Source organism: Mustela nivalis (assembly GCF_964662115.1).
Source record: "Mustela nivalis genome assembly, chromosome: 5".
NCBI lineage: Eukaryota > Metazoa > Chordata > Mammalia > Carnivora > Mustelidae > Mustela > Mustela nivalis.
In genome coordinates this window covers 95,093,350-95,119,422 of record NC_139024.1, presented here as the reverse complement: position 1 = coordinate 95,119,422, position 26,073 = coordinate 95,093,350, and the positions used below count along the sequence as shown (strand labels likewise).

Sequence of the window (26,073 nt, the reverse complement as noted above, 5' to 3'; positions counted from 1 at the left end):
GTCTGTGGATTTTTACCAATCTGCTCTTTAAATTCTGACCTGTGTTAATTCAGGAATTCTTATCTCTACAAGAACGCGGTCTTTTTCAACCACCCCCTGTGCATTTCGAATCCTAGTATTATCTCCATCTTCTTCCTCCTGTTCAAGTGGGCGAACAGACATTTCCTTTCCTCAAGGGAAGCTGTGCAGGATTTTGTCAGCGCTGCGTCACAGGGAGACGGGGCAGTCGTGAGAATTCAGTAAGCTGACGACTGCGCTGAAGGCACAAAGCCGCGTGACGTCGCTCGTGGCTCACACCTGCTTGGATGGGTATTTTACTCTCGCTGTCCTACAGCGAGCAGCCACCAGTCTCTGGCTCCGGTCCCCACTGTGGGAAGATCGGGGCTCTGGAGCCAGGGTAAGAATTGGAGCAGTCTGGGAAAGGAAATGACCAGGGCCTGGGAGGTGGGGTGAAAATGATAGAAAAAGATGGGTGAGCTGAGGGGTGCTGTGGTCCTCCGGGCCTTTTCTGACACTCTGGTGGACATATCTGCTGATTCAGTGCATATGGACAGCTTTAAGTTTTGTTGATTATCTCCATTCCACCAAAGACTTCCAATATGCCTCTCATAGATGTTTATCCTATTGAAACTCTGTCTTAAAATATTAATCATTACATTTCCATGAAATGCTTGGATTCATAGCAGAAAACAAGTCTTGTAAATGAGGAGTTCATGAGGTCATATTAAGAACTTTAGTTTCTTAGTTGTGTTTTGAACCCACAGTTATAAGAAACTGTGTATTGCAAATTATTAGACTTATAGCTGTTGACTCTACTGGACTGTATGTCATCTACTGGCTTCCAGGAAAAGACATGAAGACATATAGGTGTGATTCCAAATCCTTGTAGTAAATGCTTATTATGTGGGTGACTACTTATAGATATTATCTTATAAAGAGTGTATATATATATATATGGGGACCACCTGGGTGGCTCAGTTCCTTAAGTGGGGACTTCACTTTTATTTCACTCAGGACATGATTTCAGGGTTATGGGATAGAACCCATAACTCCATGTGGGCTCCATGCTCATAGGAATCTGTCCCTTTCCCTCTGCTCTCCACCTAAGCCATGGTGCTCATTCTCTCTCTCTCCCTTTCTCCTCAGATAGATAGAAAAATAAAATATTTTTAAATTTTTTCTAAAAAAGAGTGTATAAGGGATTTAGGAGTCTGGAAAATATGCTGATAATCTAAGGAAGTCAAGTGAATTTCCTTAAGAAGGTCACTTTTTGTTATTTGAAGGAAATACCGAGACATCAAAACATAATCTGATCTCAGAAGTGTATTATGGTCTTAATGGGTGAGATCAAATAAATACAGGAAAATATTGGGGTAATACTAAAAACATAGTGTTTTAAGTTTGTGACAGAGGTTATTGATACTACCTATTTATTCGTCCCATCTTTATTTTAAATATCATTTTTTCCTTGTTCTAGGATTATCAAACTGAACACCATGATCTTCCTACAGACACCTTAGAACTATGTCATCTCAGTCTTAAAACACCTGCAAAAAAGTGCACAGTACTTTTCCATTAGTAAGTAGCAAGGAAAAAAATGGCTGCAAACTTTTCAACTATGTATGAATGTGGGTTTGTCATTGTTTTCACTGATGCAATAAAGATGATTATAGTTTGGGTAATGAGGGTGGGGGAAAGGAGAGTGGTAGGGAGGAATATGTGGGATCTTGGCCTACTGAATTATGTAATTGTGGGTCATCTAACGCAATCCCATTGAAGGATTGAGCCATACAATATTATCAGGCTAATCTATATGTCTGTAAGTGAGCTGATAAGGATACAAATGTTAGATCCTTTTTCTTAAAGTTAGCCAGAAGATTTCCAGTAGAAATGGGCCTTGAACATTTGAATCTCTGATTAGATTATGCTGATTTTTCCCTATGATACCCAGAAATAAAACAAGTCTTATAAACACTTCTAAAATTAGCAACTTAAAATCAAACACCATGCATTCATGGAAAGATCTTATGAACATAGCAAACTACTGCATATTGTAAAGGATTATAATAAAAATATTAATAACTTACATATGTTATTATTTGTCAGTCATTGTATTAGGGGCCTTATGTATATTATTCCATTCACTTTTTCAAAGCAAAGTTTTTGATATGATAGTTCACATTTTACAGAAGAGAAAATTGAAGCTCAGGATTTTCCAAAACTGATGGTTTCCAAAGACTATGCTCTTAAGCAGTAAGTCATAAAAGTTGGTAACTGGGATGTAAAAGAAAGCGGAGCCTTTAGCTATAAGGTAGCATCCTGGTTAACTTCACAGTGATTAACCAGTCTTCAGTAGTTATTATAAAAATGCTAAGCCAAATCCAGAATCTTCAGTAGTTATTATAAAAATGCTAAGCAGATCCAGATTTTTGTGTGCTTGGTAAAAGAAGAGGGCTGATTAGGGAGGGAAATCATGTTGTATTAACTCATGTTAAAGAGATACCACCTCACGCAGGTCAGAATGGCTAGAATGAACAACTCAGGAAACAGCAGGTATTGGTGAAGATGAGAGAAAGAGGAACACTTTCATACTCTTGGTAGGAATGCAAACTGGTGCAACCACTCTGGAAAACAATATGGAGGTTCCTCAAAAAGTTAAAAATAGAGCTACCATATGACCTAGCAGTTGTACTACTAAGTATTTATCCAAAGGTTACACAGTGATCTGAAGGGGAATGTGTGCCCCAATATATATACCAGCAATGTCCTCAACCGCCAAAATATGGAAAGAGCCCAGATGTCCATTGACAGATGAATGGATAAAGAAGATGTGCATATATATGTGCACATGTATATATATGTGCACATGTATATATATTACATTATACACATTACTTATACACATGTATATATATATATATACATGTGTACATATATATGCACATCTTCTTTATCCATTTATATGTCCGTATGTGTATATATATACATAGATGTGGGCTATAATATATATATATCCATATGTGTGTATATATATATATATATACACACATATATATGGACTATTACTCCATATTATGGAAAATTACATATATATATATAGGAGTATTACTCAGCCATCAAAAAGAATGATATTATGCCATTTGCAATGACATGGGTGGGACCAGAAGGTATTACACTAAGCAAAATAACCCAGTCAGAGAAAAACAAATATCCTATGATTTCATTCCTACTTGGAATTTAAGAAAAAAAAATGAACATAAGGGAAGGGGAGGAAAAATAAATACAAACAGAGAGGGAGACAAACTGTAAGAAACTCTTAACTACAGGAAACAAATCGAGGGTTGCTGAAAGAGAGGTGGATGGGGAATGGGGTGACTGGGTGATGGGCATTAAGGAGGGCACATGATGGACTGAGTGTTATATGCAACTAATGAATCACTAAATTCAACCTCTGAAACTAATAATACCATATATTTAATTAAATTGAATTTAAATAAAAAGATTTTTTTTAAAGTGGTATGTGTACCAGTCTTTGGAAATGCTTTCCTAAAGGATAAAAAAGAACCTGCTAGTGCTGTGAAAAGAAGTAAACCATAGTTGAGACTAAGCTAAACAAATGTGAAGAATAAAGCTGAATATAATTGATGAAATCTGTTGCCACTTTGACATCACAATTTCAAATTATTTTCATAGTATGTTCTAAAATTATTGCTTGTTCTTTTACTTGTATTTTAATACAGTGATTGAATAAACAGATAATCCAGTTTCATTAAAAAGGCAGTTTATAACAATGTAATATGCAAAAACTATTGAATCATGCACTTTAAATGACTGAATTGTATGGTATGTAAATTAGATCTCAATAAAGTTTGTCTTGTTAAAAACTTTTTAAAAATACTGTATGGAAGCAAAGTAATGTCAAAAGCCATGTCAGACAACTAGCAATGAAATTTGAATATACTGGTGTGAATAATTCTGTTTCAGAAATTTACTGACTTAGATTTACTTGCACAAACAGAAATTGCTAAAACAGAATAGATGTAAGATATATGGTGCTCTAACCTCTTCTCCACTTTCCTTCTTTCTACAGATAAAGCAAATTCCTACTTTGAGAACCAACAGTAAGTGATAACTCATTTATTTTAATGTGAACACTTTGTGTCAGTCATTTTTGTTTTGCAAATGGAAAAATTATATACTTAATACATTTATCCATAATTTCCAAAACTTTATGGATAATTTTTTATTAAAAGAATCGAGCTAGTTTTACTCTTTTCTCACTTTATCAATTTGAAACTTCCTTACATTTAATCTTGAGAGATAATAAAAATAATTCTCAGGTTTATGACTTTGAAACAATTATTCTAGAACTATCTTTACTAGAAGAAATGTAAAAGCATGACAATTTGTGTATATTATTGATGATTTTTACTATAAACATGTATGGTTATGTATTAATACAGGGGTTTTTAAAATAAGGATAAGAGTGCCTCCAGTGACTATGAAATGATTTTGCTTTTCTCCGTTGAAACTATGTTCCTTTTAATGTGTATTGACTTTGACATTATGCTTGATGGAAGGCTAATTTCTGAAGTTACTTAAGAACTCACTATTGGAATAGGTAAATTAACTGTTTAACACTCAATTTTTTCAGCTGTAAAATATAGTCATACCCACTATAGTATGATGACATTAGACGCAAATTTTGCTTTGCATGGTCAACAAATGGTCAGTCTTTCCCTTTTATGAGCACATTATTGAGGATAAAGGGAATACATGGAGCAGGTGTCAATTGTCTACTATTTAAAAATCAATAAGGCCTAGGAAGTACCATAAATAAATTGTTTAAGATATTCTTTCTCTTCAAGAATTTGGAAATACTAAACTCAAACAAACAAACAAAAAACGATCAATGCATTATTCCTTTAGTTTACAAAGTGAGTAACTTAGATGACTAATGGCCAGAAGATAAGTGTTTTTTTTTTTTTTTAAACTTAGTGGACTTGTTGCTTCATCTAAAGGACCAAGAATATTTTTTTTTTGAAACATTGAGAAGTGACAACATAGACAACCCAAAATGAGTGTCTTTTAAAAAGTTAGTGAGGATATTAAATAACTTTTGTACCAAATCATGGATTCAGCAAATTTGAACGGGCTTGATTTTCAATAAAATATTTGTGTTTTATTTTTTTATACTGGGAAATTTGAGATACAGACAAGTATAAGTAATAAAATCAAAATAACTTTTAATCCCTCTACCAGGGAAATAACCACTAATGAAGTGTTTGTATATTTATTTTTTTATTTTAGAGAGAGAGAGAGTGAGAATGCATGTGAACATGCACCTGTAGGGTGGAGGGGCAGAGGGGGAGGTATAGAGACAAAGAGGTTCCATGCTTAGCACAGAGCCCCACGTGGGGCTCAGTCTCATGACCCTGAGATCATGACCCAAGCTGAAATCAAGAGTTGGATCCTTAACTGACTCAGGCACCCAGGCTCCTTATATATTTATTTCTCTGTAATTATAATTTTGGAGTCTTGATTAGAATCATGTGTAAATAAAAGAACAAACAGTTCTACTTTTTTTAAAAGATTTTATTTATTTATTTGACAGACAGAGATCACAACCAGGCAGAAAGGCAGGCAGAGAGAAGGAAGAAGCAGGCTCCCCACTGAGCAGAGAGCCGGATGCAGGGCTCTATCTCAGGACCCTAGGATCATGACCTGAGCCGAAGGCAGAGGCTTTAACCCACTGAGCCACTCAGGCGCCCCCAAACAATTCTACTTTTTATAGAGCAGAGCAAACCAAGAGACTGTGCATACAGAAAATAATGTTTTCCCCAAAATTGTGATGAATAATCAATGCAGTATCATAATTAACTCAAGAAATCTGTATTTTCCACATTTTTAATGAACTTAGGAGGAATAGAGTTGGTCAGAAATATAATGACATGTCCCTAGCCTTTATATGTATACTTTAAGAGCATCAGTCAAGTGTTTCAGTTTATTTTTTATTGCCCCTATCAATAACAAAGTTGATTCTACTATGATTCTAGCAACCAAATAAAAATCTTCTCTTGTTACATTTTTTAAAATGAATTTGGGAATTACAGTTCCTTTGAACTAACCAAGATCACTATATTGGCTTTTACTCATAGTTAGAGGTCCATGTGCTATATGTTTTAATGCAGAATTTTCTTCTCTTTGACTTCCCAGAAATGGCTTTATTCCCAGTAGTGTTGTTTCTGGCCATTCTGCTGCTTCCATCTCTACCCACAGAAGGAAAGGTAAACTTAAACAAGAAAATCTTTCTAAATCTATCCATGCAACTTTGTGGGATGGTTGGGTCCTTTGAGAGGAGAAAGGGAAAAGTGTCTGGTATATCACAAAGTACTCACTGGTGGCTCAGATCACTTAACACAATATCTTGATGAGAGTCTATGCTGAGCTCTCCAGTACCCACTGGTCACATGTGACTATTGAACACTTACAGTGCAGCTTATCCAGAACAAAATATACTGTAGTACACATGCTAGATTTCAAAGATTTAGTGAAGAAAAAGAAGGAGGAGGAGGAGGAGGTGGAGGAGGAGAACAGGAAGAAGAAGGAGAAGAAGAAGAAAATATGTCATTAATAACTTAGATATTCAGTACATGATGAAATGATATTTTGGATAAATAATTCAATAACGTATTAGGTTCTCAAGATTGTTGTAAGAAATGAGTGCAAATTGGGTGACTTAGAACAACAGAAATTTATTTTCTTACAGTTCTGGTGGCCAGAAGCCTAAAATCTTTGTGTTAGCAAAGCCACACTCCCTCTGGAGGATCTAGGAAGGAATGTGTTCCATGTCTGTCTTTTAACTTATGCTGGCTTTGACCAATCATTGTGATAACTAGGCTTGTAGCTACATCACATATTCTCTGCCTCCCCTTTCACATCACCTTCTCCTCTCTGTGTCTTTCATATGGATACTTGTCAATGGATTTTGGTCTTACTTAGATAATCCAGGATGGTTGAATCTTGAGATTCTTAACTATATCCAGAGAAGGTCACATTGACAGATTCTGAGGATTAGGATGTAGACATATTATTTTTGTAGACTATTAGTCAATCCATTAAAAGTAAAATTTATTGCTTAAAATAATGTCAATATTTTTTTAAAAATCATACATTATTATAAAATAGGATTTACTCCCAGAATACAACAGTAGTTCTATATTTACAAAATAATCAATGCAATATGTCACATGAATGAGAGAAAGGATAAAAAACATACAATCCTGTCAATATATACAGAAAAAGCATTTGACAAAGTGCAACATCCATTCATCATAAAAAGCCTCTTCAAAGTAGGTATAGAGAAAACATACGACAACATAATAAGAGCCTTATGTGAAAGACTCAGAACCAACATCATATTCAACGGTGGAAAAACTGAGAGCTTTCCCCCTTAGATTAGCGACAAGACAAGGATGTCCATCCTTACTACATTTACTCAACTGAGTCCTAGAAGTCCTAGCCATGGCATTTAGAAAACATAAAGAAATAAAAACCATCCAAATTGGTAAGGAAGAAGTAAAACCCTCACTAGTTGCACATGACATGATACTGTATATAGAAAACCCCAAAGACTTCTCCAAAGAACTATTAGCACTGACACATGAATTTGGTAAACTCATAGAATACAAAATCAATGTGCAGAAATCTGTTGCATTCCTATATGCTAATAATGAAGCAGCACAAAGTCAAAATAAGAAAAGAATTCCATTTATAATTGCACCCAAAACAGGAAAATATCTAGTAATAAACTTAACCAGAGAGGTGAAAGACCAGTACTCTGAAAACCATAAAACACTGGTGAAAGAAATTCATGACCATGCCAAGAAATGGAAAGACATTCCATGCTCCTGAGTTGGAAGAACAAATGTCTGTACTACCAAAAGCAATCTACACATTGTATGCAATCCCTATCAAAATACTAACAGCATTTTTCACAGAACTAGAGCAGATAATCCTAAAAGTTGCATGGAACCACAGAAGACCTCAAATACCCAAAGCAGTCTTGAAAACAAAGGAAAAAAAAAGACAAAACTGGAGGTATCACAATTCATTATAAGTTATATGACAAAATTATAGTAATGAGGGGAGTATGGTCCTGGCATAAAAGCAGACACACAGATCAGTAGAACTGAACAGAAAATCCAGAAATAAATCCACAATTATATGATCAATTAATCCTCAACAAAGGAGGAATGAATATACAATGGGGAAAAGGCAGTCTCTTCAACAAATGGTGTTAGGAAAATAATCCATTGCAGCCACAAGCAAGAGAATGAAACTGGACCACTTTTTTTTTTTGCATATTCACAAAAGTGGACTCCAAATGGGTTAAATTAAATGTGAGACCTGAAACCATAAAAAAAAAAAAAAATCCTAGGAGAGAGAGGAGAGAGCACAGCAGGTAATGTCTCTGACATCAGCTCTAGGAACATTTTTCTAGATTTGTCTCTTGAGGCAAAGGACACAAAAGCAAAAATAAACTATTGGGACTACAACAGAAAAAAAAGTTTCTGCACAGCAAGAAAAATAAAAGAAAAAGAAAATAAAAACACTAAAAAACAATGTCCTGGAAGCGCAAAGATATTTGCGTATGACATATTTGATAAAGGGTAAATATCCAAAGTATTTAAAGAACTGATTCAACTCAACACAAACACAAAACTAATTCAATTAAAAATGGATAGAAGAAAAGATGGCGAAGTAGCAGGCTGAGACTACTTCAACTAGCAGGAGATCGGCTAGATAGCTCATCTAAAGATTGCAAACACCTGCAAATCCATCGGCAGATAGAAGAGAAGAAGAACAGCAATTCTGGAAACAGAAAACAACCACTTTCTAAAAGGTAGGACTGGCGGAGACGTGAATCCAAAGCAATGGGAAGATAGACCCCAGGGGGAGGGGCCGGCTCCAGGCAAGAGGCGGAGCAACGGAGCACAAAATCAGGACTTTTAAAAGTCTGTTCCACTGAGGGACATTGCGCCAGAGGCTAAATCGGGGCGAAGCCCACATGGGGTCAGCGTGGCCTCAGGTCCTGCAGGGTCACAGAAGGATCGGTGGTGTCTGAGTGTCGCAGAGCTTGCGGGTATTGGAACAGGAAAGCCGGCTACAGAGACAGAGCTGACAGTAAGCTCGCAGCTCTGGGTTACCTTGAAACAGCCACAGGCTCAGTGAGCTCGGAGCGCGGCCGGAGGTCAGGCAGATGGGAGTAACTGGGCGCTGTTCTCTGAGGGCGCACTGAGGAGTGGGGCCCCGAGCTCTCGGCTCCTCCGGGCCGGAGACCAGGAGGCCGCCATTTGTTTTCCCGTCCTCTGGAACTCTATGGAAAGCGCTCAGGGAACTAAAGCTCCTGAAAGCAAACCCGAGCGGATTACTCTGCCCGGCCCCTGGTAAGGGCGGTGCCATTCCACCTGGGGCAAAGACACTTGAGAATCACTACACAAGGCCCCTCCCCCAGAAGATCAACAAGAAATCCAGCCAAGACCAAGTTCACCTATGAAGAAGTGTGGTTTTAATACCAAGGAGAGCAGCAGAATTCCAGAGGAGGAGAAAGCAAAGCACAAAACTCCGGGCTTTCTCCCTGTGAGTTTTTTTAGTCTTGCAGTTAATTTAATTTTTTTTTTCTTCATTTTTTTTTTTTTTTTTATCTAGCTTTCTGGTAATTTTTTTTTAACTTTTACCCTTTCCTTTTTTAACGTTTTTTAACTAGTTTATCTAATATATATATATTTTTTCTTTTTTATATTTTTCTTTATTCGTTATCGTTTTTTTAATTCTTTTCTTTTCATTTTTTTTCTTTTTTCTTTTTTTTTTCTTTCTTACTTTTTGAACCTCTTTTTATCCCCTTTCTCCCCCCTCACGATTTGGGATCTCTTCTGATTTGGTTAAAGCATATTTTCCTGGGGTGCTGCCACCCTTTTAGTATTTTACTTGCTTCTTCATATACTCTTATCTGGACAAAATGACAAGACGGAAAAATTCACCACAAAAAGAAGAACAAGAGGCAGTACCGAAGGCTAGGGACCTAATCAATACAGACATTGGTAATATGTCACATCTAGAGTTCAGAATGACAATTCTCAAGGTTCTAGCCGGGCTCAAAAAAGGCATGGAAGATATTAGAGAAACCCTCTCGGGAGATAAAAAAGCCCTTTCTGGAGAAATAAAAGAACTAAAATCTAACCAAGTTGAAATCCAAAAAGCTATTAATGAGGTGCAATAAAAAATGCAGGCTCTCTCTGCTAGAATAAATGAGGCAGAAGAAAGAATGAGTGATATAGAAGATCAAATGACAGAGAATAAAGAAGCTGAGCAAAAGAGGGACAAACAGCTACTGGACCACGAGGGGAGAATTCGAGAGATAAGTGACACCATAAGACGAAACAACATTAGAATAATTGGGATTCCAGAAGAAGAAGAAAGAGAGAGGGGAGCAGAAGGTATACTGGAGAGAATTATTGGGGAGAATTTCCCCAATATGGCAAAGGGAACGAGCATCAAAATTCAGGAGGTACAGAGAATGCCCCTCAAAATCAATAAGAATAGGCCCACACCCCATCAGTCACCTAATAGTAAAATTTACAAGTCTCAGTGACAAAGAGAAAATCCTGAAAGCAGCCCGGGAAAAGAAGTCTGTAACATACAGTGGTAAAAATATTAGATTGGCAGCTGACTTATCCACAGAGACCTGGCAGGCCAGAAAGAGCTGGCATGATATTTTCAGAGCACAAAACGAGAAAAACATGCAGCCAAGAATACTATATCCAGCTAGGCTATCACTGAAAATAGAAGGAGAGATTAAAAGCTTCCAGGACAAACAAAAACTGAAAGAATTTCCAAACACCAAACCAGCTCTACAGGAAATACTGAAAGGGGTCCTCTAAGCAAAGAGAGAGCCTACAAGTGGTAGATCAGAAAGGAACAGAGACCATAAACAGGAACAGTCACTCTACAGGCGATACAATGGCACTAAATTCATATCTCTCAGTAGTTACCCTGAGTGTTAATGGGCTACTTGCCCCTGTCAAAAGACACAGGGTATCAGAATGGATAAAAAAATAAAACCCATCTATATGTTGCCTCCAAGAAACTCATTTTAAGCCCGAAGACACCTCCATATTTAAAAGTGATGGGGTGGAAAAGAATTTACCATGCTAATGGACATCAGAAGAAAGCAAGAGTGGCAATCCTTATATCAGATCAATTAGATTTTAAGCCAAAGTCTATAATAAGAGATGAGGAAGGACACTATATCATACTCAAAGGGTTTGTCCAACAAGAAGAGCTAACAATTTTAAATATCTATGCCCCCAACATGGGAGCAGCCAACTATATAAACCAATTAATAACAAAATCAAAGAAAAACATCAACAATAATAAAATAATGGTAGGGGACTTTAACACTCCCCTCACTGAAATGGACAGATAATCCAAGCAAAAGATCAGCAAGGAAATAAAGGCCTTAAATGACACACTGGACCAGATGGACATCACAGATATATTCAGAACATTTCATCCCAAAGCAACAGAATACACATTCTTCTCTAATGCACATGGAACATTCTCCAGAATAGATCACATCCTCGGTCCTAAATCAGGACTCAACCGGTATCAAAAGATTGGGAGCATTCCCTGCATATTTTCAGACCACAATGCTCTAAAGCTAGAACTCAACCACAAAAGGAAGTTTGGAAAGAACCCAAATACATGGAGATAAACAGCATCCTTCTAAAGAATGAATGTGTCAACCGGGAAATTAAAGAGGAATTGAAAAAAATCATGGAAACAAATGATAATAAAAATACAACGGTTCAAAATATGTGGGACACAACAAAGGCAGTCCTAAGAGGAAAATATATAGCGGTACAGACCTTTCTCAAGAAACAAGAAAGGTCTCAGGTACACAACCTAACACTCCCCTAAAGGAGCTGGAGAAAGAACAAGAAAGAAACCCTAAGCCCAGCAGGAGAAGAGAAATCATAAAGATCAGAGCAGAAATCAATGAAACAGAAACCAGAAAAACAATAGAACAAATTAATGAAACTAAGAGCTGGTTCTTTGAAGGAATTAATAAAATTGATAAACCCCTGGCTCGACTTATCAAAAAGAAAAGAGAAAGGACCCAAATAAATAAAATCATGAATGAAAGAGGAGAGATCACAACTAACACCAAAGAAATACAAACTATTATAAGAACATACTATGAGCAACTCTACACCAACAAATTTGACAATCTGGAAGAAATGGATGCATTCCTAGAAACATATAAACTACCACAACTGAACCAGGAAGAAATAGAAAGCCTGAACAGACCTATAACCAGTAAGGAGATTGAAACAGTCATTAAAAATCTCCAAACAAACAAAAGCCCAGGGCCGGATGGCTTCCCGGGGTAATTCTACCAAACATTTAAAGAAGAACTAATTCTTATTCTCCTGAAACTGTTCCGAAAAATAGAAATGGAAGGAAAACTTCCAAACTCATTTTAGGAGGCCAGCATCACCTTGATCCCAGACAAGGATCGCATAAAAAAGGGGAGCTATAGACCAATATCCTTGATGAACACAGATGCGAAAATTCTCACCAAAATTCTAGCCAATAGGATTCAACAGTACATTAAAAGGATTATTCACCACGACCAAGTGGGATTTATTCCAGGGCTGCAAGGTTGGTTCAACATCTGCAAATCAGTCAATGTGATACAACACATCAATAAAAGAAAGAACAAGAACCATATGATACTCTCAATAGATGCTGAAAAAGCATTTGACAAAGTACAGTATCCCTTCCTGATCAAAACTCTTCAAACTGTAGGGATAGAGGGCACATACCTCAATATCATCAAAGCCATCTATGAAAAACCCACCGCAAATATCATTCTCAATGGAGAAAAACTGAAAGCTTTTCTGCTAAGGTCAGGAACACGGCAGGGATGTCCATTATCACCACTGCTATTCAACATAGTACTAGAGGTCCTAGCCTCAGCAATCAGACAACAAAAGGAAATTAAAGGCATCCAAATCAGCAAAGAAGAAGTCAAATTATCACTCTTCGCAGATGATATGATACTTTCCATGGAAAACCCAAAAGACTCCACTCCAAAACTGCTAGAACTTGTACAGGAATTCAGTAAAGTGTCAGGATATAAACTCAATGCACAGAAATCAGTTGCATTTCTCTACACCAACAACAAGACAGAAGAAAGAGAAATTAAGGAGTACATCCCATTTACAATTGCACACAAAACCATAAGATACCTAGGAATAAACCTAACCAAAGAGGCACAGAATCTATACTCAGAAAACTATAAAGTACTCATGAAAGAAATTGAGGAAGACACAAAGAAATGGAAAAATGTTCCATGCTCCTGGATTGGAAGAATAAATATTGTGAAAATGTCTATGCTACCTAAAGCAATCTACACATTTAATGCAATTCCTATCAAAGTACCATCCATCTTTTTCAAAGAAATGGAACAAATAATTCTAAAATTTATATGGAACCAGAAAAGACCTCGAATAGCCAAAGGGATATTGAAAAAGAAAGCCAACGTTGGTGGCATCACAATTCCGGACTTCAAGCTCTATTATAAAGCTGTCATCATCAAGACAGCATGGTACTGGCACAAAAACAGACACATAGATCAATGGAACAGAATAAAGAGAACTAACAAAACATAACTTTAAATTAGCACTACTTCATATATCACCACATTTAATTTTCATCCTTACTGCATGATAAAGTTATACTTATTTTTTACATTAAAAAAATCTACCTCTAAAAGTCTTAGTGTTTGTTTTGCTTTCTTATTCATGCTCAAAAATGCTTGATATGTGAAGCCTACCTCTTGAATTCAAACCTTTTAATTTGAATAAACTACATTGCTTAAATAATCCCAAGACCAAGATCAGTCATCCTTTCAACGACTGGAGGGTAGGTTCCCGTATAAAATGTTTATCTCTTGATCAGAAAATCTCTTGAATGTGAGGAACTCTGGTCATTGCTGTTTCCCTATCTGTAATTCCGGGCATACAGGAAGATATCCCAGGACCAGAGACTAGTAGGACTAGATCTCATCAGACCAGAGAATTCTGCCACTGGGTGAAAACTTATTTGGTATTCAGAAATACAGATTGTAATAAAATAGATAATCATATCTACTGTACTAGGAATAATTTTACTAGGGTATTGAATGAAATTTGAACTCCTGAACATTCTTTCTCTAAATAGATTCCAAAAAAAATATTTCTTTAAATACAGACTATATCAGGTCAAAGTTCCCTTAAAGTCTAGGGTGAATCTTGCTTTTTTTTTTTTTTTTTTTAAAGATTTTATTTATTTATTTGACAGAGAGAGATCACAAGTAGGCAGAGAGGCAGGCAGAGAGAGAGAGGAGGAAGCAGGCTCCCTGCTGAGCAGAGAGCCCGATGTGGGACTCCATCCCAGGACCCTGAGATCATGACCCGAGCCGAAGGCAGCGGCTTAACCCACTGAGCCACCCAGGCGCCCCTAGGGTGAATCTTGAACTCCACTCTCATCCCACCTGCTGCAACCTGATCAAATATGAATGAATATGTCTTAAAGTTCCTGTTGTGTGCCTTTGTGGTTATAAAATATTATCACTCATATGTCTACAAGAATCATAGAGAAGGTCCAGGAAACCATATAAGGTAGAAAGTAGAGAATCTGATTAACAATCTGTAGCTTCAGAGGAGATTTTAATTTGTTATGCCATGAATTTCACCCTCCTTCTCAAAGCTTCAAATGATTTATTTTCTATTTGTCATAGCTTTGGCTCAGGTTCATTGGCAATGCTTAACAACTAATATTGACTTGAACTAAATGCTCTTAAAATCTTTGCTCCTTTGAATTTGCTTATTCATTCTTAAATGCAACTTTAATAAATGTTAAGAAGATAACCTTAATTTTTATTTCCTTTTAGGATCCATCCTTTACTGCTTTGCTAACCACTCAAACGCAAATCCAAAAAGATATTGTAAATAAACACAATGAACTAAGGAAATCAGTCTCTCCACCTGCCAGCAACATGCTAAGGATGGTAAGAGGCAATGATAAGGGCTAATGGTGTGAGCTAGCAGTGATAAGAGCAGGGATTTCTTTTCTTTTTTATTTTTTTAAGATTTTTTAAAATTTATTTATTTGACAGACAGAGATCACAAGTAGGCAGAGAGATAGGCAGAGATAGAGGGGGAGGCAGGCTCCCCACCAAGCAGAGAGCCTGATGCGGGACTCCATCCCAGGATTCTGGGATCATGACCTGAACCGAAGGCAGAGGCTTTAACTCACTGAGCCACTCAGGTGCCCCAGAGCAGGGATTTCTTACGAACTTTGTGCTTACAAAGTTTTTCTTCTATTCTGCTATTTCATCTGAGCTGTGTTATGGGCATGGCAGAAAAATTTTCCTTTTTACTGGTTAAATAATCTGTCAAATTTATAGGGATATTCAGTCAGGAAGGCAACATTAGAGCCAGATCTTCAGACATCAAATGTGAGGCCATTGTACTTTTTGTCACTATCTGCCCTAGTCTAAAATAAAGGAGGTCCCTTTCTTTCATGTATTTTATTCTTTTTAATTAATCTCTATGCCCAATGTGAGGCTCAGACTCAGGCTCTGAAGAATCCTGTGGGTAAATAAGAGCCCACTTTCCACAGCATGGTTCATAAATGCTAGACTATCTCCCAGTTGAAACCAATGGGCTACAACTGAAATTGGGAATAATCTAGGCCTGCTTATTACTAAGGAAATATAATTCAAAGACTTCACAAGTTGAGTATTTAGAGTAACCCCATTACTAAAAATCTTGCATGTTGTTCCTGTACTATAATAAATTGCCAGATATTATGTTAGATATTTATCTCTATCTATTCATCATTTATGAACTTCTCTTCATGTGGAAATTGGCACCGGAGCAAATAAATGCACACACGCCTATATACCCCTACCAAAAAGGTCTTTGCATACCACTGATGATCAGATAATTATCTATAGAAGTTTAAAGTAGTGCAAATCAACCTACCAATCAGATTATAAACGATATGCTTCATAGGAGTTGAATTTTTAAGTGTATATTTTTTTTCTTGTGACATTTAGGAATGGAACAGAGAAGCAGCAGCAAATGCACAAAAGTGGGCAAACAAGTGCACTTTGGAACACAGTGTGCCAGAGGACCGAAAAACCAGTATGTAAATGAGTAAATTTTTTTTGAATAGATGAACGAATAAAATAATATTGAAAAAATCAGATAGAATGGAACATTCCCGGATGTTATAAGAAGACTTAGAGAACAAACGTTGTTTATACTGCTCTATTTATATACTTTTATTTTTGTTTTGAGAGAGAGAGAGACTATGAGTAAGGGAGGAGGGGCAGAGGAAAAGGGAGAGAGATTCCCAAGCAGGTTCCATGCCAAGTGTGGAGGCTTACATGGGCTTGATTTCATGACCCTGAGATCATGACCTGAGTGGAAATCAAGAGTTGGATGCTTAACCAACTGAGCCACCCAAGTGTCCCTATATTCTCCTTTTTAAAATCAAAGTATCTGTAGAAGGAGAGAGAATTATAGGTACCATTTTGTGCTTGTTGATTATTTACATTATGCAAATGATATTTGAAACAATACTCCACTTTTTTGTTTCAACCAGCTCATGAGTCAATGAGTCATGTATCATTTCTCCAAATTTAAAGATGAGAAGATGAGGACAGGGGAAGAATGACTTCCCCAAGTCACAATCTGAAGTGTGTCATATATTGGAAAGTTATCCAGCCTTAATTATTTCTAATCCACTACTCCTTTTTGTAATCCTGTGTAGCTATCTGATGTTTTCATATCTCTTCTTTTGTATTCATAAAATATATTAAATTATCTTGATTTGTTCCTGAATTTTGTGAATATTGCTCTAAAAAGACTTAAAGTTTAAAAATTATGATAAATATTTTGGTATGTTGATTCATTTTTAATTTTTGAATTCTTGTCAAATATCATAAACACCATGAAAGAAAAAATGTTTTATGCATAAACCTTACAATAAAATATTTGTTTATATTTTCAACCATAATATATATATAGGCAGGCTCAATTTGAAAGCAACAAATTTTTACCTGTAATTTAATCACATTATTTACTTATATGGTTGATGCTGCTCTGTTAATGAAATTATGAAAAGAATGACTGCATTCAGTAGAAGATTAAAACAAATGGTCTTAGAGATGCAAGTCTACTATTAGATTCTTAGTTTCTTTTTGACATAGACAAAAAATATTTTATATTCTCTTTAAGCAACACATAGACATTATATTTTAAGCTACCAAAATGTAATTCATAATTGAGAGGTTGAAAAGATCAAGAAAAGTTTCTGGGCAACAAGTTATTTTCTTTATTGTGGTAAGAACACTTCATGAGGCTTACACTTTTAACAAATAAGTGTACTGTATGATATTACTGACATTAGGTACAATGTCCTGCAGCAGAAGTTATTAATCTAGAACTTATTCATCTTTATGAATGAACCTTTATTCCCATTGAGTGGTGATTTTCCATTTCTCCTTCCCCCCATCCTTATCTATTACTGTTCTACTCTTTGGTTCTATGAATTCCGTTATTTTATGTGCTTCATATAAAGGGAATCATGTGGTAGTTGTGTTTCTGTGACTGGATTTTTTCACTTAATATCATGTTTTCAAGATTCATCCATAGTGTCTCACGCAAGTGTTGCAGAATTTCCTTCTTTTTTAAAGATAAATGAAAGCCGTTGTGTATATATGGGTGTCATTTTGTCCATCCACTCATCTGTCCACAGATTTTATGTTTCCATATATAGGCTATTGTGAAGAATGCTGCAATGAATATGAAGAATGCTAATATTGCTGCAAAACCCTGATTTCAATTTTTTTGGATAAATACCCAGAAGTAGTATTACTGGATCATTGGCAGTTCTAAATTTAATTTTTTGAGGAACCTCTGTTTTTTTCCACAGGAACTACCCCATTTTTTATGCCCAACAAAAGTATACAGCATTCCGATTTTTTTCACATCTTTATCATCACTTATTGTCAGGTTGTTTTTTTTTTTTTCCTCCAGAAAAGACTTATTGAAAGGTGTAAGGTGACATCTCATTGTGGTTTTCATTTGTATTTCCCTATGTTTAGCAGCACTGAGCACCTTTTCACATACCAGTTGGCCATTTGTGCGTCTTTGGAGAATGTCCAATCAAACTGTGGTCAGAAAAGATCTGTAATCAATTTCTCAGGCAGCCTCCTGAAAGAGATGGATCTTTAGGCATTCCATCCAACTCTTTCTCTACTCAGGAAGAGGCTAGAAGTTTGGATTTTTTAATCTGCTTATTCTGTGCTGAACAAGGAAGGGAAGCTTTAGCATTTATGAACCCAAATCTCTATGCTCATCTTGGTTATGCTAGATCTGATAACATTTTCAGAGAGGCAAGTCAGAAGTCAATTTTCTGGGCAACATCTGGAATGTTTGTGGCACTGGATGCCCAGGCCAACTTTTTCCCACTCCAGGGAGAAACAGGTAGATATGGCACTTGCTCACGGTGTGCTGTGCTGGGGAGCTGAGAAATGGCATCTACCAATCCAAACCACCATCTCTGTTCTCCCCCATGGAGTAACACTGAAACTATGCCAAACCCTTCAGAGCTTTAAGACAAGCAAGGCTGATGTCAGTACTTTAGGCAGAAATTGGAGCAATGGGCACACCAATCAACTCTTTGCTTCCCCAGGAGGAAGCTGAGAACTAAGAACTAAGCCAAGGGGAGGAGATATGATAACTACCAGCTAAAGCCAGCATCTCCATTCTCCTCCAGATGACTAGCCCGTGCCTGTCAGAACTCCAAGACTACCAAGAGAGAAGCCAGCCATCTCTGGGGAATTTCCTTAGGGAAGGTTGGGATGCTGGACACAAGAACCAACACCTTCCTTCCCCTAGGAGAAGATGGGAGCTAAGAGACTCTTCCTGATCATAGGGGAAGCACTGTGCTGAGGGTAGGCATTCTAGCGAAAGGGTGTCCCAGTTTCCCTACAGACTTCAGTGAGTCTGGGTTCATATTCTCCGATGATCTAGGAGTCTCAGTTAGTTTTCCCACAAAGGGCAATTTGTTTGGAAATTGTTTCTGAATATGTGTATTTGTTAGGGAAATGAGAGTCTGGGGCTCCCTACCTCCCCATCTTTCTAATGTCACCTGCAAGGCTCTTGGCTAATTCTCTGAGGAAGACTGGCCTATGACATTCTGATTTAGTGATTAAGAAAGACTCCAAAAGCTTTGAAATCTGCCATTCCTCCTGATGTCAGATGCCTATAAATTGAGGCTCTTACAGACTGCCTGTAGAACGCTTTTTACCAATTTCACACAAAATCATAATTATAAACATTTAGAACAGGGTCCAATATGTGAAAAATCTCTGGTGAAGATGGATGAGAGGAGGAGAAAAGGAATAAAAGTTGTTCACTACCTTTCACGAATTTATGATACAAAGCTAAGAGCATAGGAGTCAATACAATGTGAAGAATTTAGCCTGAAAAAAAAATTCATTTCTGAAACTCCAGAAGATTTTTGAAGCATAAAGTCTTCTTAACCTGTGCAAAGTTTTGCATGTTGATGCCAGCCTCAGTGTCCTAAAGAAATTTTTTTTAAAGATTTATTTATTCATTTTAGATAGAATGGTGAAGGTGGATGGAGAGAATTCTCAAGAAGACTCCTCGCTGAGTGGAGAGCCTGATGCAAGACTAGATCTCAAGACCTGAGATCATGGCTTGAGCCCATCAAGAGTCAGCCTCTTAACCTAGTAGCCTACCCAGGTGTCCCTAGATAGATCTGTCTTCTATTCAGCTTTAGAGCTGAGAAGAATGGAATACTTTAACTAAGTATTATGAGTTATAAGTATAGGCACTGTGTTTGAAGGGCAACATCCTTGTGTTTTGTTTTGTTTTGTTTTAAGATTTTATTTTATTTGACAGACAGAGATCACAAGTAGGCAGGCAGAGAGAGAGGAGGAAGCAGGCTCTCTGCGGAGCAGAGATCCCTATGCGAGGGTTCGATCCCAGGATGCTGGGATCATGACCTGAGCCGAAGGCAGAGGCTTTAACCCACTGAGCCACCTAGGCGCCCCCATCCTTGTGTTTATATAGTTGATTTCTTTTGCCATTGAATACTTTATTGCTTCCTCAAGAATGATCCATTTATCTTTAGGTACAAAATGTGGTGAGAATCTCTATATGTCAAGTTACCCTGCTCCGTGGTCAGATGCAATCCAAAGCTGGTATGATGAGCGCCATAATTTTGTCTATGGTGTAGGACCTAAGAGTTCCAATGCAGTTGTTGGACATTACACCCAGGTAAGACAAGCAAATTAAAATACTTTGACCACAAATGCTCTAATATGAAAGCATCTCTAAATTATCACCAAGTCCAATGTTCAATTTGGGTAAGAGCATGAATAGATATTATAGTCCTGATGTTGGCTGGTACTTCATCTAGAGTTGTCTTTTTTTTTTTTTTTTTTTTTTCCATCACTTGCAAAACTCTTGGTAAGGAAGCATACTCCGGACTTTCTCAAAATTAGAAATGGATAAAATAGTGAAGGCATGTTAAGATTTAATATCTTAAAATTTGTGATTTTCTTCAATAATTGTAAATATTTTCAAAAGGTACTTGGCCACAAGCTATAATAGTATCATTTTTTCAGTTTTATAGTTGCTACTATTCTTTTAATATTTTCCCTCATCTTGAATGTACTCTCATATATTCCCTTTTGGAATTGTAGCTCGTTTGGTACTCTACTTACCATGTTGGATGTGGAATTGCCTATTGTCCCAATCAAGAGAATCTAAAATACTACTATGTTTGCCAATATTGTCCTGCGTAAGTATACACTTTAGAGTTTCATGCAATAATCCTACGTGCAATTTAGTATTTTAAAATTCTTTTATAGTAAAAAAAATTAGAACATAAAACATATTTCAGTAAACGGAAAGAATAATTTTTTTTCATTTTTTAAAATTGATGCATAGTCCATATACAATGTCACATTAGTTTTAGGTGTATAACATAGTGACAGGTCTACACTTTATACTATGCTCACTGCAAGAGTAGCTATCAGCAGTCACCATACGATGCTATTATAGCTACTTTTTAATTTCTTTAACTATTTTTATTTATTTGTCAGAGAGAGAGCACAGGCAGGGGGAGCGACAGGCAGAGGGAGAAGCAGTCTCCCCACTGACCCTGGGATAATGACCTGAGCCAAACGCAGATGCTTAACCAACTGAGCCACCCAGGTGTCCCATGTTATTATGACTATTTCAGTACTATTGACTATTATCCCTATGCTGTACTTTTTATCCCCGTGACTTACTTTTTCCATAACTGGAAGCCTGTATCACCTCTACCTTTCATCTATTTTGTCCATCCTATGGTGTCTGTGTTTCTCTAACTTGCTTCACTTAACATAATACCCTTTTAGGTCCATCCAAAAGGAATACATCTTTGAAAATGCCCTTTTTTTAAAGATTTTATTTATTTATTTGGTAGACAGAGATCACAAGTAGGCAGAGAGGCAGGCAGGGAGAGAGGAAAGGAAGCAGGCTTCCTTGAGAAGAGAGCCCGATGCGGGGCCCAATCCCAGGACTCTGGGATCATGGAAATGCCTTTTAAGTTGAGATACATTCAACTTCTCAGGGAAGAGACCAAGTTCTCAACTCCCAAATATAAAATCTGAAACTCTCTTTCCTTAGTTACAAAGTAGCATCTTTTTTCTCAGTCACCTTTGCCTGGGCTCACTACTCTAGATTTGATATCATCAGTTCTCACTAACTTTACACTTCAGGAGGTTGCAGCCTGATGGCTAAGCAAGGGATGGTCGTGGAGTGGCAAGTAGGGGATGGAAGATTGTGATTTCCATTTCTCCTGCTAAAATATCCCTTATCCTATTAATCTAAAAAATAACCCACATTATTTCCTCACAGATTACTCATTCTTTTGCATCTCAAAGGTTTTTCAAGAGATCGTTAATATACTTCAGAGTCCAGAAAAAAAAATCTTCAGTCTTTGTTTTTCAGAAGTTTTCACAAAATCCCCACAATGAACCATTTTTTAAGGTCTTGACCTATAGCAGAAAATATGTTCTTTCTATCAAGGATTATGTCTGAATTTACCCATAATAAATTCTGTGGATATACTGAAGATCTAATCTCAATTTACCTGTTAATCTTAAATTCTTTTAATGCTTGAACTTTCGTGCCACTGGAGACAGGGAGATCCCTAGAACCAAGGCTCCTACAGGATTTGTTTTGAGACTGTAGATAATTCAAGCATGTGATTCTACAGAGTGAGAGGTACGACTTCCAACATCATTTTCCTGCAAGCCCTAAGGTTTAGTAGAAAGAATTGAGAGGTCCTAGGAAAATGCACACAAACTCACTGGCTGGCTCTGAGAGAGGAGAGTATGGAGCCAGTCATCTGAAGTGAGAGTTGGAGTGAATAATGAGGAAAAGCAGGGGTGAGAGAACTTCCAGAGCATGTTTGTGTCTTATTTCACATTTTTCCAGGGGCTCACACATGGTTGTTATGTTCTGTGCATGGAAAGATTCAGATGCATGACATTGTGTTCTTGGTCCACTTGACACTACCGAGATTTGGACTCACTTGTAATTCAAATAAATTAAATGGCTCATAGGTAATGATCATCAGCAAGTTGTAAGTTAGTCACTGTAATGTGATTACACCCTGGATATCCATGCTTGTCAAAATTTTTGAGTGAACATTCCCTGTTTGGTAAGTTTAAAAATGTCTCACATACCTCTAGAAACTCACAAATTTCCTTCTCTCTCTCTGCCTGTCCCAGAAACACACACCAATAACTTAACTCAAATATCCCTGCCCTCATCTAGAAGGTGAAGTACATATATATATATATGTATATATATACTGGAGTTTACTGTTTTTAGATTATATCTAAGAAATTTGGTATTTTATTATCTTTCAAATATAAAATGATATTGTAACATTAAATATTCTTTTCCAAACTGCAACTACCTGCCTCCCAAGAGCTCTTTTGTCTTCCTAGGGGATATATTCTACCTCTAGCTAACACATTGGGCTATACTGCCTTGCCAGTTTGACCAAGTCTGCTAGGACATGAAGAAAGTGGGACCACATTGAAATATACTTTGAAAACTTTAGACTCTAATTACTCTAATTTAGTTGCTCAATCTGAAGAATTATAGTCAAGGAAATTTGTCAATATGTGAAGCAGTTTCTTAATTTGAATGTTACCTGAATTACTCACTGGGCATTAAAAATTTTAAGTTTTTTAACATAACTGAAAACATCTGTAGTCATGTATGTTTGGTAATTTATACTGCCCTTGAGGAGTATAAACTAAATTATAAAGTGAAAAGTATTTGACATTATGTATTTTAAATTTCAGTGGCAATAACGTGAGTAAAAAGAATACCCCTTATCAACAAGGGACACCTTGTGCCAGTTGCCCTGGTAACTGTGACAATGGACTATGCAGTAAGTTTGAAGTGATCACCTTGCTATTATAATAAAAAGTTGAAATTTTATTTTCTTTTTGTGGGTTGAGAAATCTCCTAAAGTAATCAGTTTAAATAATATCATTATGCAGAAGACAAATATGTTACTCAACACAGCATGTTTATGTAAACATTTTACACACTTTAGTAACCTACATATTATTTGTAATGAAAAGAATATTGCCATATGTAAGATAATGAAAGATCTACCATTCACATATTTTTGTTACTAGGCATAGCTATTAATATTAATTATACATATTTCTGGCAAATAGTTCAGATAAAGTTAGTATGATTGTGTCAAAAGTCCTATTCTGAAAAGCAAATCTATGCATATAAGATCACATTATATCTGAATCTAGACAGGCAAATCAAATATTATACTACTTTTGTGCTAATGGGTTTATTATGCTAACTACCTCTTTTTTTCTATAGTAAAATTGGAATCATAGTGTTTAATTTAATAATCACTTTCTTTATAATTTGATAGTAGTCTACTGCATTTTTTTTTCCTCAGTCAACAACATTGTCATTACTGCACATTTTTAATGACAAAATCAAATCCATATATAGTGGTACATATATACAGAGACCACAAAAATACTGTTGCAAAAAGGGAGAAAATAAATTTTGCATACATAATTTCTAAAGTTGCAATGAATACAGGTAAAAATAGCTCTTAGCTTTTTATAGCTGGGATACTTGTATTAAAATTATTGTGAATAATAGAATTGAATGAAGCTCATTCACTGAGATTTTTAACTTTCAAATGCATTCAACTTTAGTTATCATTCTTACTGACTGAATTATATAGCTATTATTCAGAATATTATTTAGAATATAAATCAGCTAAAGAAGGAAAAAATTTATATATTAATAGCTCTGCTGAATGCTAGTTGGGAAGAAGCTTATAATTTATCCTATTATCAATATTTTAAACAAAAGAGTGACAGGGTTGTAACCATGTTTTATAAAGAGCTTTCTAGCAATAGTATAGAAAAACAATTAGATGGAAGTCAGCTAGAAAACTGTTTGACTATGGGTTTAAAAAAAAATCTCTCTACCACATTACTGACAAAATAATGAAGAGAATTGGATGGGGTTGGAATATAAGGAATAGAATAGCCAATGTTTGTTACCTGTGCTGATTGAGTGCTGTAGGGAGAAGTACTTCTTAGGGAAATATGGAAGTAGGGAAGTAGGGAAGAAGTAGGGAAGAAGGACGTCCAACTGATCCAGTTTGTGGTCTAAATTACTGAGTAGTTAGAGAGCCATTTCTCTGATATTGTTGGTGGGGATGTGGGGAGATGGGGGTGAAGGGGTTTACAGGAAGAACATACCCAAGAATTGTCAGTCATACAGGTAGTATGATGAGTTTAGTTTGAGATTTGTTGAGTTTGTGGCCTCTGGGGAGGATCCAGAAAGAAATACCAGAAGGAAAGGGGACATGTTATCATTGTTTTGCATCTTTATCTTCCCATTGAAATTCCTTTCTCCAGGAAGCAAACATTGGAGTCTAAACCAGTGCTGTTCAATAGTATGAAATAAAGAAAAAGTCCTGTATCAGCATGTGTCTTACAAGTAAACTAGTCACATGTGGCCTTTGAATATTGAAATGTGGCTAGTAAGATTAAGGAACTAAATTTTTTACTTTATCTAATATAGAATAATTTAAATTTAAATATCTATATCAAACTAGTGGTTCTGATATTAGACACTGAAGGTGTAGAGAGATTTATTTATATTTATTTAACTTTATTGGCTAAAGAAGAAAAATAGGTCAATTTATTTTGGAAACATATCACCAAGTTCAAAATAAAAAGTGATAGTTTAATCAGTGAACTCAACTCATGCTCACAAGATATTTCTCACAAGAAACGAAAAGCCCATCATTGTGTAAGTGATATTGACTTGATTTGTCCAATCTTTATGGCCTCATGCACTTTTGAATGTACAGCATTATTTTGCTGCTATTGAGGAAAATGATAATGAACTCATTTATTTTTGTCACAGCCAACAGTTGCGAGTTTGAAGATCTCCTTAGTAACTGTGATTCCTTGAAGAAAACAGCTGGTTGTGGACATGAATTGCTTAAGGAAAAGTGCAAGGCAACTTGCCTATGTGAAAACAAAATTTACTGAGACGCCCAGTGTGCATTGCACAGGACTAAGTGAAGAGAGCTGCAACATTTTATTGAAACATACCACAGGAGAAATTGTAGGCATGTTAGTTACAAATATGGTTCCACTCAGTAATTCATCTTTTTTTCCTCTCTATAGAAATCTCTTTTCATGCAGATATTTATACAAGCAGCATAGTCTATAAGGACAACTTTGGACTTTGATAGAAATTTGGTACTTTAAACTTAACAAATTGAATTAAGTTGACAATTTTGTAAACTGTATAACCATAGACCTTAGGTCACTAGAACATTGGATTAAAA

The 26,073-nt window shown here is 36.3% G+C and overlaps 1 protein-coding gene across 1 annotated transcript; it reads left to right on the top strand.

Moving 5' to 3' along the window:
• Positions 1-269: 269 nt before the first annotated feature.
• On the top strand, positions 270-26,073 carry LOC309864346 (cysteine-rich secretory protein 2-like). Its single transcript, XM_082729752.1, has 10 exons — positions 270-397; positions 1,478-1,578; positions 4,091-4,121; positions 6,217-6,287; positions 15,002-15,118; positions 16,172-16,259; positions 20,284-20,429; positions 20,858-20,955; positions 23,522-23,610; positions 25,644-26,073. Exons 4-10 carry the CDS (start codon positions 6,219-6,221, stop codon positions 25,769-25,771), a joined length of 735 nt encoding a protein of 244 aa, XP_082585878.1. The 5' UTR covers positions 270-397; positions 1,478-1,578; positions 4,091-4,121; positions 6,217-6,218; the 3' UTR covers positions 25,772-26,073.

What these genes read in the sequence shown, in the direction of transcription:
- LOC309864346 (XM_082729752.1), top strand. Translation starts at nt 6,219, where the DNA reads ATGGCTTTATTCCCAGTAGTGTTGTTTCTGGCCATTCTGCTGCTTCCA. An exon ending in CTCTACCCACAGAAGGAAAG is followed by an intron (nt 6,288 to 15,001) that starts GTAAACTTAAAC and finishes ATTTCCTTTTAG; the next exon opens with GATCCATCCTTTACTGCTTT. An exon ending in GTTTGCCAATATTGTCCTGC is followed by an intron (nt 20,956 to 23,521) that starts GTAAGTATACAC and finishes TTTAAATTTCAG; the next exon opens with TGGCAATAACGTGAGTAAAA.